The sequence below is a fragment of the Chiloscyllium plagiosum genome, chromosome 12 (assembly GCF_004010195.1).
Source record: "Chiloscyllium plagiosum isolate BGI_BamShark_2017 chromosome 12, ASM401019v2, whole genome shotgun sequence".
Classification (NCBI taxonomy): Eukaryota; Metazoa; Chordata; class Chondrichthyes; order Orectolobiformes; family Hemiscylliidae; genus Chiloscyllium; species Chiloscyllium plagiosum.
Window position 1 is genome coordinate 60,944,036 of NC_057721.1, and position 15,455 is coordinate 60,959,490.

The window sequence follows — 15,455 nt, forward strand, 5'->3', positions numbered from 1 at the left end:
GATCCAAGGTGAGTTGATAAGTTGGATTCAAAATTGGCAGATTATTCAAAACTGAGAAAGCATTAGCTCTCAGTTTTGTCTGATTCAAGGGAAAAAACACTTCACAGTTCACAGGACAAGAATTGAGGAAAAACAGTTAAGTCAAAACTTCAGCTTGGACAGGGGAGGAAATTGCTCTGAATTTTGAGTAACTGTATAGTGAAGGTGTTGGGAATTAGATGGGATTTTCTTTTAGATGGGATTTTCATTTAGAAATTTCAAATTATGAGTAGATAGCTTGGTTTGCTTTGTTTTTATTTATTTTGTGCAATAGACTTCTGTTTTATTATTAAAACGAAATATTCAGAATGTTACGCTTATGTTTCAGTGAAATACTGAATTAGAAACAATACAATCTATCAGGCCAGATTGCATTCTGGGATGTGACTTGACCAGTAGCAAAAACAACTTGATCATAACACTATCTATCTGGAATTGATTGGCACATAATTGAGGACAGCCTCCTGGGAACTCACTGTGAGCAATGGCCCAAGAGACTGGCAAGTTGTATTATCAAAGTGACAGATTGTTGCACATGTGTACAGGCTGACTGCCGTTCCGCGGTTTCAGTCACTTGCAGTTTACTGCGGCCCGAACATATTATCAGGAACATTTCAGCACCAGGGACCAGGGACTGCCGGGAAGTTAAACTTCCTGCTTAAATGAATGGGTTCACTCCTATCCGCGGTAGGTCTTGGAACAGATCCCACACGGGTACGTGGGAACAACTGTATTCACCTTTCTAACATATTATGTTTCTGTGGTACTACTCAATGACAGAATGTAGTTCATTCATAAACAAGATATTTATGTTCAATTGTGCTGAAATACTTGTGAGAAAATGTGTTACGTTACAAAACAGAAGAACAGGAAGGGTATTAAAAAATCCTTTAAAAAAAAAACTGAGCTTTGCTTGCTTCATAGTTTGGAATGTAGATCTGCCCACTGAAGAAATATCATGAAAAATAACTTCATATTGATTTCAAATAAGTCATACTGGATTTGAAATGCTAATTATATTTCTCTTTCCAAAAATGTCGTCAGGCCTGCTGAGTTTCTCCAGTGCTTTTTGTTTATATCCTGATAAATTAGGTCAGTGGGCTGAGGAATGTCAAATGGAATTTAATTGAGATGTGAGGTGTCGCATTTTGGTGGGTCAAACCAGGGCAGGAATTACATAGTCAATGGTAAGGCCATGGAGGGTGTTATAGAACAAAGAGATCTAGAGGTACAGGTTCATTCCTCCCAGAAAGAAGAGTCCTAGGTAGACAGGGTGGTGAAGAAGGCTTTTAGCATACTTACTTTCATCAGTCAAAACATTGAGTAAAGGAGTTGGGATGTTTCATTGCAGCCATACATGGCATTGGTGAGGCTATTTTTGGAGTACTGGTTACCCTAATATAGAAAGGATACTATTAAACTAGAGCGTAGAAAAGACCTACTAGGGTATTACCTGGACCGGATGGTTTGAGTTATAAGGAGAGGTTGGATAGGCTGGAACCTTTTCCCTGAGCACAGCAGACTGAAAGATGACCTTACAGAGGTCTAAAATCATGAAAGGCATAGATAAGGGAGATAGCCAACAGCTTTTCCCCATGGGCGGGGAGTCTAAAACAAGATAGCACAGGTTTAAGGAGCGAGGGGAAAGATACAAAGAGGCATTTTTTTCACACAAAGTGGTGAGTGTCTGGAACAGGCTGCCAGAGGTAGTGGTGGAGGTGAACACAATGTTGTCATTTTAAAAATATTTAGACAGGCATATGGATAGGATAGGTATGGAGGGATATGGACCAAATGCAGGCAAATGGGAATAGTTTAAATTGTGAAAACTGGGCAGCATAGTCAAGTTGGCCAAAGGGCCTGTTTCCATGCTATAAACCTCTATGACTCTATTTCAGATCTCCAGCATCCACAATATTTTGTTTTTATTTTCAGAACTGATTGGACTGCTTATTTACCAGCCAGTTTAAACACTGAAAGATCTTAAACTGGACATGAGTTATTGGAGCTTCTGCCACATTTCACAATGAACAGGGGAGGGAATTTTTTGGGGCCTAAATGGTGAAGGTTATGGCAAGATAGTGGCAGAATCACATGAGAAACCTTTGAGGACTACCTTGATGACAAAAGCATCTGCTGAGCACGTGGCAAATTCAGTGCTGGGCAGCAAGGTGTTGCTAATTAAGGGAATTATAATTTCAGTGCTAACATCTATCCTTCAAATGCTGCTGCACGGACACCTTGTGCTTAGCCACAGACTATCTTGTATCTCCACCCTGTTCACTCACTCTCTTAGTGCTGACTCACTCTGAGCATCACTGCGTCCTTGCTTTGCATTGTTCTTGCCTTCTCCTTATAACCCCTCAAACAGAGAAAGCAGGCTCATGTACTGCCCTGTCGTTTAGCACAGTCGCAGAATCAGGAAGCTGGTCAGTGGTCCTCCGCCTTCACTTAGAGGGTCCTGGCACAGAAAGTCAAGAGCTTCCTCCAGTACTTGTTTAGGGACTTGGACATGGTCAGTCAACCACCCAGGGCAGTCAGATTCAGGATGCTACCCACATAAGGAGTGAGGAGCTAAATGTTATGAAGCCCACTACCCGTCTTGACTCATTCTGCCCTATGGTGCGCTGTTTTTCTCCTACAATGAGAGAGAGGCAGGTATTGTGGAAAGACAAGAATAGATGGTCTAGCTGTTACTGTTGAAGTGGGGAGGTGAACTGAGTAGGTGAATAGGCAGTGCAGAGTGCTGTCAGGGTTAGTGCTGTCAGGGTTGAGGTGGGTGACAGTGAGTGTGGAAGATGCTGCTGGCAATACTGACAGCATGAGCGTTGGTGAGAGCTGGGAGTTGTAGCAGAAAAATGGTGAGTGTGTGAGGAGCACAGTGAAGATGGTAGCACTTACATTGGCCGAGTAGACAACCTTCTTCCTACTTTGTTGTGGATTCCTCCAGGGGGCTGAGAGTGCACTGACCCTGGTGAACAACCTCACATCAGGCTGGCTTTGTCTGGTGTTGCTGCCTCTATTCCTGATCCCGGGAAAAGAAGATGTCCAGCCAGGGCACCACTCCATTCCTGCCTACAAAGAGTGGCACCAATACCCCCTGTCTGCCAAATGTCAGGAATCGTGTAGGATCCCTCCAGACTGACAGTGCTCATCCAGATACACAGTGGCCTTATAAAGATGGTGCAAGCATGAAGAATACCTCTCTTTCCACTGAGAGGCAAGTGTTAATGAGGCACGTTTGGTAAGATACGGCAAGAAAACATGCTGGACCTCGAGTGAAACATCTTCCAAACAAAAAACAAAGCTGCAACTGGCACGTGGCCAAGAAAATGTAAGGTTCAGCCCCAAGAGGCAGTTCCAAGGAAAACCACAACCTTCCTCTGGTCAGTGACTTTGTGTAACACAGACCACGCTACAGAGCCTCATTCTTTCATATCAAGATTATCAGCATTTTAAAAATCTGAATCATTCCATTTCGTCTCCAGTTTTATGAGTCTTCCCTTATAAATCAAAGCCATAAATCCTTCATTCATAAAAAAGATATTTGTGTTCAATTGTGCTGAAATAGATGTGAGAAAATGTGTTACGTTACAAAACAGAAGAACAGACATCCTTAAAAAACTGAGCTTTGCTTATTTCATATCTATTCTTATCGCTAGTCTCTGAATTCTGCCCTTTACATGATTCTTTTCAAGGCAGACTGCTGGAAGTTATACCCTGAACAGTGATCAATGCAAGGTTAGCATTACTCATTTGGAGTTATGGTCAAAAGCCCTTGGCATAAAGCCCAGCATATAATTAATATCATTGATAGTATCAAGCCAGAATGAAGTTATTAACAATACACGATCAATTATTACACCATTGCTATCAGATAATCTTCACTGCATAGACTTTAATTTAGCCGCCAGCTGAGACAGATTGGATGAAATGTCTATCATCTGCGTGTGTTATATATCAACAATATATCTGCTTAAATATTCTAAATCTCTTCCGGTCAGTCTCCCACCTTCTGACCTTAATAACTTATAGCTCCTGCAAACAGAAGACGTGATACCTAGTGGTATTATCACTAGACCATTAATCCTGAGACCCAGGTAATGTTCTAGTTCTCAGGTTCGAATGTTGCCATGGCAGGTGGTGGAATTTGCATTTGCTAAATGTCTAGAATTTAGGAGTCTAATCATGATCATGAACCGATTGTTGATTGTCAGGAAAAACTACTGTCCTTCAGGGAAGGAAACTGCAATCCTTCTGTGGCCTGACCTACATGTAACTTCAGACTCACACCAATGTGGTTGCCTCTTAAATGCCCTCTGGGCAATTAGGGAGAGTCAATGAATACTGGCCTGACCAGTGAAATCACATCCTGTAAATGAACAAAATAAATGCTGTTGCTATATTTTATTTGCAAACTGTGATCTACACCCAATTCCTGATGGATTAAGTTTAAAATTCTCATTATTGGGTTTAATCGCTCAATAACATCATCCTTCTGCTTACTGTAGTTAACGGGGTAAGATACGTCAAGAAAATCGATAAGGCTTCAAAGCAGACATTCCAAAAACCCCATGTGATTTAGACATAGGCAAAAAAGCACATGATTCAACCCTCAACTTCTAGAGAGGATGAGTAGACTTTGGCTGAAGATCTTTTCACACTGTACTTACTTTTCATTTTTGGACATTAAAATCTTGCTTCAGGTGTGATGTTAAAGCTGATGTCACTGTGGTTGAGAGTATCTCATGGAGATCAGTTAGCTCTATCGGCTAGAGTCTGGTGCAGAGTGATACCAATGCCATGAAGTTCAATCCTCATGCTAACTATAGTAGTTCATGGAAACTTGCCTCTTTACCTTGTCCTGTGCCTTATGCAGAATGGTGCTCTTCAAGTGATAAATCCACTTATCTCCTTCTAATAAATGGAGATACCTATGATCCTCATGGAGTGAGGCTAATTATTTGAGAGCATTTTGTTGAATTCATTGCCAAGACCCCCACAGCAACAATATAATACAGGCTAAACTAACATCCAGTTCTGTCTGGAGAAGTAAGATACTCTCCAGATTTATTAATGGTCAGCTGCACTAAATTAAATTATTTAGGGTGATGTTTACTGCCTGTGTTTAACAAAATCAGTTAGGTGTGGTTGTTAAATTGATAGCAAGATGGTTTAGGGGACCTAGATTTTAAATATTTGTTGATTGTAAAATTAGCAATCAGAAACTCTAAGTGACTAAAATAAGGTTTGTGTTTAAAAGACTAATAATCACTCACTCAGGTAATTGTACTAACATTTGCATCAGCTTTTGCAGCTAAATTGCTCATTGCTTTAAGTAGACAAGCTAGCATGAGGGTAACATAGAACATAGAAGAATACAGCCCTCGATGTTGCGCCGATCCAAGCCCACCTAACCTACACTAGCCCACTATCCTCCATATGCCTATCCAATGCCCGCTTAAATGCCCATATTGAGGGAGAGTCCACCACTGCTACTGGCAGGGCATTCCACGAACTCACGACTCGCTGAGTAAAGAACCTACCCCTAACATCTGTCCTATACCTACCCCCCCCTTAATTTAAAGCTATGCCCCTTTGTAATAGCTGACTCTTGCAGCAGTTAAAATAGAGGTAGAGATGGAGCATGCTTGTAACCCCCAGAAAATTAATGTTGAATATCAGATTCAAAATAAGCAAAATAACAGCAATGAACAAAGCAAAGTAGTGAGAACAGAACACCTGAGGAGTCAACTCTCCACACAAAAGCTCCTTACAGTACTCTGATATTTTTCTCTCCACATACATGTAGGTGCACTCCTAGGTCTTCCTCTTCTCTATCAGCACTCACTTCTCTTGACGACTCTTCCCTACAGACACTGTTATAAACCCTCTTACCAGTTCTGCAGCTTATCTATATCCCGCTGTAACCTGCCACGTCCTTCCTCACTGTCTACAACTCCTCTGACTTTCGTATCATAGAGGGGTAAAACCTTCAATTTCATTTTATTCCACTCAACTCAGGGCAATACAGTGGTGCAGTGGTTAGCACTGCTGCCTCACAGCACCAGGGTCCCAGGTTCGATTCTAGCCTTGGGTGACTGTCTGTGTGGAGTTTGCACATTCTCCCCATGTCTGTGTCGGTTTCCTCCCACAGTCCAAAGATGTGCAGGTTAGGTAGATTGGCCATGCTAAGTTGCCCATAGAGTTAGCTGCATTAGTCAGAGGGAAATGGGTCTGGGGTGGTTACTCTTCGGAGGGTCGGTGTGGACTGGTTGGGCCGAAGGGCCTGTTTCCACACTGTATGGAATCTAATCTAACTCCCACTTACAACTGAAAGACAAAAACAATGCTTCATTAAAATAGGAGTTGACTCAGAAAATTATAGACGTGTATGACTGTACCCATGAAAAGTGCTTCAATGCTTGTTGTGAATCAAATGACATCTGTAACTAAACTCAATAGAACTTGGTTCATTGTGTGAAAGACTGTGAAATATACTTACTGTGCAGGTGAAGAGCCTGAGCGTGACATCAACATTAGAATTATGAAGAGAAATATCATGAAGACAGCGAGACCAACCCAGAATGCTATTACAATGGAATCTGGAGGTGGAGAACAACAATCAGATGAAACGCACCATCATTTGAAGTAACACAGCAGTTATTACCCTGTCAGAAAACAGTTGTTAATGGATATTACTAAATAACAGACTCAAAATTTCATGTAAGGTTAACACTTAATTGAAATTTGCTCTTCACTCGGGACAAAACAATTTTCTGTATGTATGTACACAGCCAGGGATTTTAGCATCGATTACACCATCTGAAGAAATTACCCTTGAGACGTTTTAGCTGCACTTAAAAAAAAATTTTTCTCATCTTTGGTCACTTACAACAGGGGAAGAACAGCTTTTTGTGGGTCTACTCCTGTTGAAATCAGTAACTGAGAGGCATTGGCTTCGTGATAATGTCCCAAGGACCTGGGTTCAAATCCTGCCACGATAGATCTCAATTAAGAGTAGAATGACAATCATGAAATCATTGTCAATTGTCAGGAAAAATATGTCATTTAGGCAAGGAAACTGCCGTCCTTACTTACTTGGTCTGGTCTACATGTGACTCCAGACCCACAGGAGGATTAAGAAAGCAAAATAAACAAGACAAGATGAACAAAGTAAAAACATTATTTTTTGTTATATCTCCCAACAGTAATTTTCAAAGCCAAAAAAACCTCTTTTGAAGAAAGATTTAGCAAATGGGCAAGAGAATCCTGAAACTTAAAGGGACCAATCTTACATTTTTCTGGTGAGTTTAGCACAAATATATCAGATCATTTCAGAAGTTTTACATTGTTCAAGGTATTAAAATAGAGTCATAGAGATATACAGTGTGGAAACAGACCCTTCAGTCCAACCCGTCCATGCCGACCAGATATCCCAACCCAATCTAGTCCCACCTGCCAGCATCCAGCCCATATCCCTCCAAACCCTTCTTATTCATATACCCATCCAAATGCCTCTTAAATGTTGCAATTGTATCAGCCTCCACCACTTCCTCTGGCAGCTCATTCCATACACGTACCACCCTCTGCATGAAAAAGTTGCCCCTTAGGTCTCTTTTATAACTTTCTCCTCTCACCCTAAACCTATGCCCTCTAGTTCTGGACTCCCCGACCCCAGGGAAAAGACTTTGCCTATTTACCTTATCCATGTCCCTCATAATTTTGTAAACCTATAAGGTCACCCCTCAGCCTCCGACGCTCCAGGGAAAACAGCCCCAGCCTGTTTAGCCTCTCCCTATAGCTCAAATCCTCCAAACCTGGCAATATCCTTGTAAATCTTTTCTAAACCCTTTCAAGTTTCACAACAATGGTGATTCTCCAGGTGATATGTCATTTTTATGCAACTTCTGAAGGAGCCGGGCATCTCTGATGGTGACTGCCTGATTGAAACAATCAATTGTGCTCCTTAGTTCATTCCTTGGTGCCATTCTTCCCACTTTGCTGAAGGATCCACCTCTGCTGCATCACTGATAATGATCATGCAATAGTTATGCAATCCCAGGAATTTTCATCCCCAGTGGCTTAGATTCCCCAGTGCAAAACATTTTAACAATGAGAGCAAATTGAATAGAAGAAAAAAAGAGTGCCTTCCTGTACTGGGGAGAGGGGTGGGTAATAAATACCTGAGAGAAGTAAGTGTTTCAAAACCTGTGAGGGATGAAGGGGGGAAAAAACCTGCCTGCAAGATCTGGGTGGACAATATGAATAAATATATCTTGTTGAGGAGAAGCATAGGAAGGAGGGCGATACAAATTCAATGGGAAACAGAGGATGACCAACTCCATGGATTACTGAGTGGGATGGGAAAAAGGAGAAGAACAATTCCATAATGTGCATTGCAATAGAACTAACAGTTCCTCATATTATTGCTTACACTGCACAGTGCAATTTCATACTGCTGATATCAATTTGGGAATTTCAAACTTCAGGGTCACCAATACGTTTGGTCAGCTGATGTCCAGTAAGATTAATTACATCCATGTGGCACAGTGCATAGCATCCCTGCATCTAAGTGAGAAGCTTTGAAACCAAATCCCACTCCATGGCTACAGAAGGTGTGTTCAAGACATGATCAAACAGGTTAAAAGTATCAGCCTGCAAATCTTTTCCTTTCAAGCCAAGGGCAAACAGTAACAGCATGAAACACTATTGAATATCCAAGTGATGGAAAGAAAGTTGGACATTCTACCATTATAACCATAACTCCAGGTTGCAATTTCAATGTTAAAGATGCATACATTGTTGCAGCAACTCATACCCCCTGAGCAAATTGTAAGAAAGTTTTAAACGTTCCCCTCCGACCTCTCACCATCCTTACATGATAATGTGGAGGAGCCGGTGTTGGACCGGGGAGGACAAAGTTAAAAATCACACAACACCAGGTTATAGTCCAATAGGTTTATTTGAAAGTACTAGCTTTCCGAGTGCTGCTCCTTCATCAGGTAGCTGTAGAGCAGGATCATAAGACCTCGAATTTATAACAGTGTCATGCATGCAATTGATAACAATAATCTAGGTTTGTTTGATATATTGTAAGTCTTTCATCTTTTAGAATGGGTTGCAGGTTCCTTGCAGTAGCATTGTCATTCAGAATAGAACAGACTACTGCAAGGAAGTGTACCGACCACTGAGCAACCAGGAAAACTATAGACAACTACCGGCCAACCCAACCAAAGAATACACCCGTGAACAAAACAGATTAATCAAGACTTTTGATCCAGTTCTTCATAGTACCCTGTGCACTCTCATCCCACGTACTTCTCGTGCAGAGGACCCCTACTGCCTTCTGAAGACACACAAAGCTAACACACCTTGTTGCCCCATTGTGCCAGGCAATGGGACCCTGTGTGAGAACCTCTCTGGCTATGTCGACATCTTGAAACCCATTGTACAGAGGGCCCCCAGCTTCTACCATGACAATACAGATTTCTTACAGAAACTCAGCACCACTCAGCACCCACAGACTAGTCGAACCAGGAACATTTCTCACCACAATGGATCTTTCGTCACTCTACACCAGCCTACCCGATGATAACAGCATCGTGGCAACAGCCTCAGTGCTCAATACCAAGAACTGCCGATCTCTGAGCATCATCCTACAACTCAACGGCTTCACAATGTTTTCACCTTTGACAACCAGTTCTTCATCCAAACATACGGAACTGCCATAAGAACCAAATTTGCGCCCCTGCAGGCCAACATTTTCATGCACAAGTTCGAGCAAGACTTCTTTACTGCACAGGACCTCCAACTAGCGCTGTACACCAGCTATATTGATGACATTTTTTTCCTCTGGACCAATAGTGAGGAATCACTGAAACAACTACAGAGTGAAATCAACAGGTTTCATCCTACCATCAGACTTACCATGGACTACTCTTCAGTGTATGTTTCATTCTTGGACAGATGCATCTCCATCAAGGACGGGCACCTCAGTATCTTTCTCTACTGCAAGCCCACTGATAACAGCATGATGCTACACTTCTCTAGCTTTCACGCTCAATGTATTAAAACAGCCATCCCCTATGGACAAGCTCTACACATACACATGATCTGTTCAGATGAGGAGGATCGCAACACACACCTAAAGGTGCTGAAGGATGCTCTCATAAGGACAGAGTACGTGTTCAATTTATCGATCGCCAGTTCTGACATGCCACAGCAAGAAATCATAATGACCTCCTCAGGGACAAACACGGGATGCGACCGATAGAGTACCCTTCGTTGTCTTGTACTTCCTGGGAGCAGAGAAACTACACCATGTTATTCACAGCCTGCAACACATTATTGAGCACCTCACCAAGACCTCACCTACACCTCTATTTCTCATCTTTAAACACCCATCAAACATTAAACACACCATTATTCGCAGCAATCTGCCCAGCCTTCAGGACAGCATCAACCAAAACACCTTGCAACACTGTCAAGGCAGTCACTGCGAGGCATGTCGACACAGATACCACCATTACGTGGGGACACCATCCACCATCTACACAGCAGGTACTCATGTAAGTCAGCCAAGTAGATGCTACAACAACGGATGAATGGACACTGCGCTGCCATCACCAGAAAGGGGTGTTCCCTCCCAGTCGGGGAACACTTCAGCGGTCAGAGGCACTCGGCCTCGGATCTTCGGGTGACTGTTCTCCAAGGTGAACTTCAGGATACACAACAACACAGAGTGACCGAGCAGAGGCTGATAGCCAAGTCTGGCACCCATGAGGATGGCCTCAACCAGGACCTTGGGTTCATGTCACACTACAAGTGACCCCATACACTATACACTCTCACACACACACTCATACACATGCACATTCTTACATACTTATGCAGACCATCCTTCATATACACACACACTCTCTCAGACACACAAACCCATGAGGCACGCACACACGCAAAATCAACAAACTCACACACAGACACACTCTATCTCTCCTTCACATATGCGCATGCACACACACAAACTCACCCCATAGGCTTGTGTGTATGTGCATTTGCAGAATTGTAATTGCAGATACATTCTATTTTGTTCAAAAGGCACACAGTATGCAGGCAGTCAATCCTTGTAATATTTATTATAATATTTATTAAATAACTACTTTGGAAATAAAACCAGTCTGACCCAACATTGGGAAACCGACAGACTAATCTCACACCTTTAGTGCATAGTCTGAGCTGAGATGTCACCTTTTTTTTTAATAACACTTCAAGTTATCTCGAGAATGTGATTTGAAAGAAGTGCTGGAATTTACATATTAATGAACCGAAACCTGCAACCAATTCTAAAAGTTGAAAAGTTTAACAGCAATCTGGGTTTGTTCAATATATTGTATCAATTGCATGTGTGACACTGTGATCTTGTGCTATAACATCGGTGTCTTAGGACTCTGCTCCACAGCCACCTGACGAAGGAGCAGCACTCTGAAAGCTAGTACTTCCATATAAACCTGTTGGACTATAGCCTGATGTTGTGTGATTTTTAACTCGGAAACATATTACCAATCCTCCCTGTCGCTGGATACAAGTACTGAAATTGCATTTAGGGTCTACCTACAGCACATGGTCTGCAGCAACTCCAGAAGGCTGCACACCATCATCTTCTAAGTCACTTCTTGTATCTAAATGTAAACCTCAATGGCATTGTGGAACGGCCAATAAATATTGACCAGCCAGCGACGCCCATGCTCGGTCAGTGAAAAAAAAAGACCACGAGGAAAACATATTAAGTACTCCACAATGTATTAATTTCACAATGTCAAGAGTGTGGTGCAGGTCAGGCAGCATCTGAGGAGCAAGAAGATCGACATTTTGGGCATGAGCCCTTCATCAGACTTATGCCTGAAACGTCGATTCTCCTGCTCCTCGGAAGCTGCCTGACCTGCTGTGCTTTTCCAGCACCACACTCTTCTGTGCTTTTCCAGCACCACACTCTTGACTCTGATCTCCAGCATCTGTAGTCCTCACTTTCTCCTCGTTTCACACTGTGTTAGGAAACTAATTCTCACAGCTGGATTTCTCTTTACCACTTGACTCTGACAGTGTGTCATTCTTCATGGAATTCAGTTGAAATTTCACCCATCTATTCTCAGATGCACTGTTGAGCACAATGTGTGACAAATCATGCTTTTTTTGCACCTTCATGAATTTCACTGATTTGATTTCATGTCATTTGCTTTTAATCATTGCTTTGCTTTGCAGTGTCAGGAACAATCCAAAACACCATTGACAATTCACTCTGCTACTACTTTCTGTGGAAGTCTTTACCAGTTGCTTGTCTCCAAACTAGTGAACTGTAAGACAATTATAAACAGTGAATTGAAAGAAAAAAAGTGATTTTTTTAAAAACTACAAATACTGCAAAAGTACAAGTCAATGTGCATTTGCAAAGATTTCAACTTATGGACAAAAGGGCTTCCATAGAATCCCTACAGTGTGGAAACAGGCCCTTCAGCCCAACAAGTTCATACCAAACCTCCAAAGAATAACCCACCCAGACCCATTCCCCTACCTTATTACTCTGCATTTACCCCTAACTAATGCACCTAATCTACACATCCCTGAATACTATGGGCAATTTAGCATGGCCAATTCACCTAAACCTGCGCATCTTTGGATTGTGAGAGGAAAGTCATGCAGACACAGGGAGAATATGCAAACTCCATATAGAGTGTTACCCAAGGTGGGAATTGAACCTGCAGGTCCCTGGTGCTGTGAGGCAGCAGTGCTAACCACTGAGCCATCTGCTTCAGAATTAGTGATAGTGGACAAGGCACCTCAAACAGTTAACCATTATTATGCTTTATGCAGCAACAATTTGCTTGCAGTATAACAGTATTACCAGTATAACAGTTCAGAAAGAAGAACATTTCAGCAAATACATTAGAAACCTAAAGCTAGCTTTAAAGGTTATTTATTCAAAGTTGAGCATACTGTACAAGATTGTAATACATTCATGGATAGAGTAGAGAATATTAGGACAGATGATAGATGTGTACAGTCCCAGATAATATGATGAGAGCTTGCAATTGTAAGGAAGACCACTACATAAAGATTCTAAATACTTTTGAATGTTATTTCCTTAGAAGCCCCAATTCCTCGTCCAGTTAATCCCAAAATTGGTCAAATATTTTAGGGCACATCCCCTCTGGAAGAAGGGAGGTTGAGAGTGGAGAGACAGCGGGTACTCCAGAAGCAAGGGTCCAAAGAGCTGACTAAGGCACGTTATTTAAATAAAGCGAAGAGGCCAGAATAGGAGTTGCACAGTAAAGCTGTGCCATCAGAGCATGTTCCGGACCCTGGAACTAACCCACATCAGTCCTCCCTACACTTTCAAAACTCACAGATTAAATAGCGGATAAAACAAACTTTCACATTAACAAACATTCGCAGTACCCAGAAAACCTTCCGATTGAGAAATAACTGAGACCATCGCTGTCTGTTTAATTAGGTTAAACAATCAGTTTACGGTATGAGATAAAAGTTTGTAATTGAGACGATACATCTTGTGGGTGTGAACATGAACAATCACAAAGCCCACTCAGTGACACAGCGCTCAGCGTGATCTCTTTAGTAGCCCGGGACATGGCACACTAACAGAAATATTGAATGGAGACACTTACACTTGTTCGCTTTAAGACCTTCAAAAGAAATGTCCAATTCGTAATATTCATATTCGTACTCATAAATCTGACCGTTCATCAACGACTCCTCGGAAGAGTTTTTGGACCCTGCCAGGGCTCTAATCTCGGTCATGGTGATATCCAGGCTCTAACAGAGAGAGTACACCGACCGCCGACCAGACACACCATCCAGCGAGAGGAGTCTGTCCCAGTTCAGCTGCTGCTGCTGCTGGTGGTCACTGTAACTGAGTCAGGCACCGTGCCTGAAATCCCTGTTAGACTGGAAACTCCCTCTGCTGGCCAGCTCTCACTTTACAATGTTCAATCAGATACATCACGGAATTAACCCAGAGAAAAGTGACAGCGCGAGAAGGGGCCATCCAGCCCATCATTTTACTCCTGTTGATTAAACGGGCAGCCCGTTCTAATCACACTTTCCAGCACCTGGTCCGTACGGTCTCATGTTATAGCGCTTAGTGTTTTTTTCAAAGACATTTTGAATGTACGTCACACCTCTCTGACTAGGTTAAAAAATCACACAAGTTGAAACTTTATTGCTGGAACAGCACAGCAGGTCAGGCAGCATCCAGGGAACAGGAGATTCGACGTTTCGGGCACAGGCCCTTCTTCAGGAATGAGCAGAGAGTGTTCAGCAGGAGAAGATAAAAGGTAGGGAGGAGGGACCTGGAGGAGGGGAGTTGGAAACGCGATAGGTGGAAAGAGGTCAAGGTGAAGGTGATAGGTCGGAGTAGGATGGAGGCGGAGAGGTCAAGAAGAAGACTGCAGGTCAGGAAGGCGGCGCCGGGCTGGAAGGATCCGGCTGAGACAAGGTGGGGGGAGGGGGGATGAAGAAACTGGTGAAGTCCAAGTTCATCCCCTGCGGGTGGAGGGTTCCCAGTCGGAAGATAAGACGCTCCTCCTCCGACCGTCGCGTTGTTGTGGATTGGCGGTGGATGAGTCCAATGACCTACATATCCTCGGTGGAGTGGGAGGGGGAGTTGAAATGCCCCTCCCCCTTCCCCTCCCACTCCACCGAGGATATGCAGGTCATTGGACTCATCCACCGCCAAACCACAACAACCCGACGGTCGGAGGAGGAGCGTCTTATCTTCCGACTGGGAACCCTCCAACCACAGGGGAAGAACTTGGACTTCACCAGTTTCTTCATCCCCCCTCCCCCCAACTTGTCTCAGCCGAATCCCTCCAGCCCGGCACCGCCTTCCTGACCTGCAGTCTTCTTCTTGACCTCCCCGCCTCCATCCTACTCCGACCTATCACCCTCACCTTGACCTCTTTCCACCTATCACATTTCCAACGCCCCTCCTCCAAGTCCCTCCTCCCTACCTTTTATCTTCTCCTGCTGAACACTCTCTGCTCATTCCTGAAGAAGGGCATGTGCCCGAAACGTCGAATCTTCTGTTCCCTAGATGCTGCCTGACCTGCTGTGCAGTTCCAGCAATAAAGTTTCAGCTTTGACCTCCAGCGTCTGCAGACCTCACTTTCTCCACAACTTGTTGAGGCCAAACCTAGGGTAGTGCCTACAATTTTGGACTCTACAATTAAGAAAGGATATATTGGCAGAGGATGCAGTACAAGAGAGATTCATTTGGCTGATTCGCAGGATGAGGAGGTTGACTTACCAAGAACAGTTAAATAGTTTAGGCATTTTCTATTTTAGAAGAGCTTAAAAGAGGTTACTCTTATTGTAACATACAAGATTCTGAGGGAGACTGA

General features: G+C 43.0%; 1 protein-coding gene across 1 annotated transcript in view; it reads right to left on the reverse strand.

The window, feature by feature from the left end:
* The window catches only part of LOC122555572 (melanocortin-2 receptor accessory protein 2-like), a 46,891-nt gene extending 32,605 nt beyond the window's left edge, over window positions 1–14,286 (reverse strand). Inside the window, exons 1-2 of the mRNA XM_043701596.1 lie at window positions 13,722–14,286; window positions 6,545–6,644 (exon numbers count right to left, since the gene is read on the reverse strand). Of these exons, the coding sequence (XP_043557531.1) occupies window positions 6,545–6,644; window positions 13,722–13,854 (233 nt within the window). The 5' untranslated portion in view covers window positions 13,855–14,286. The remainder of the gene's footprint in view (window positions 1–6,544; window positions 6,645–13,721) is intronic.
* Between the last annotated feature and the right edge of the window lie 1,169 nt (window positions 14,287–15,455).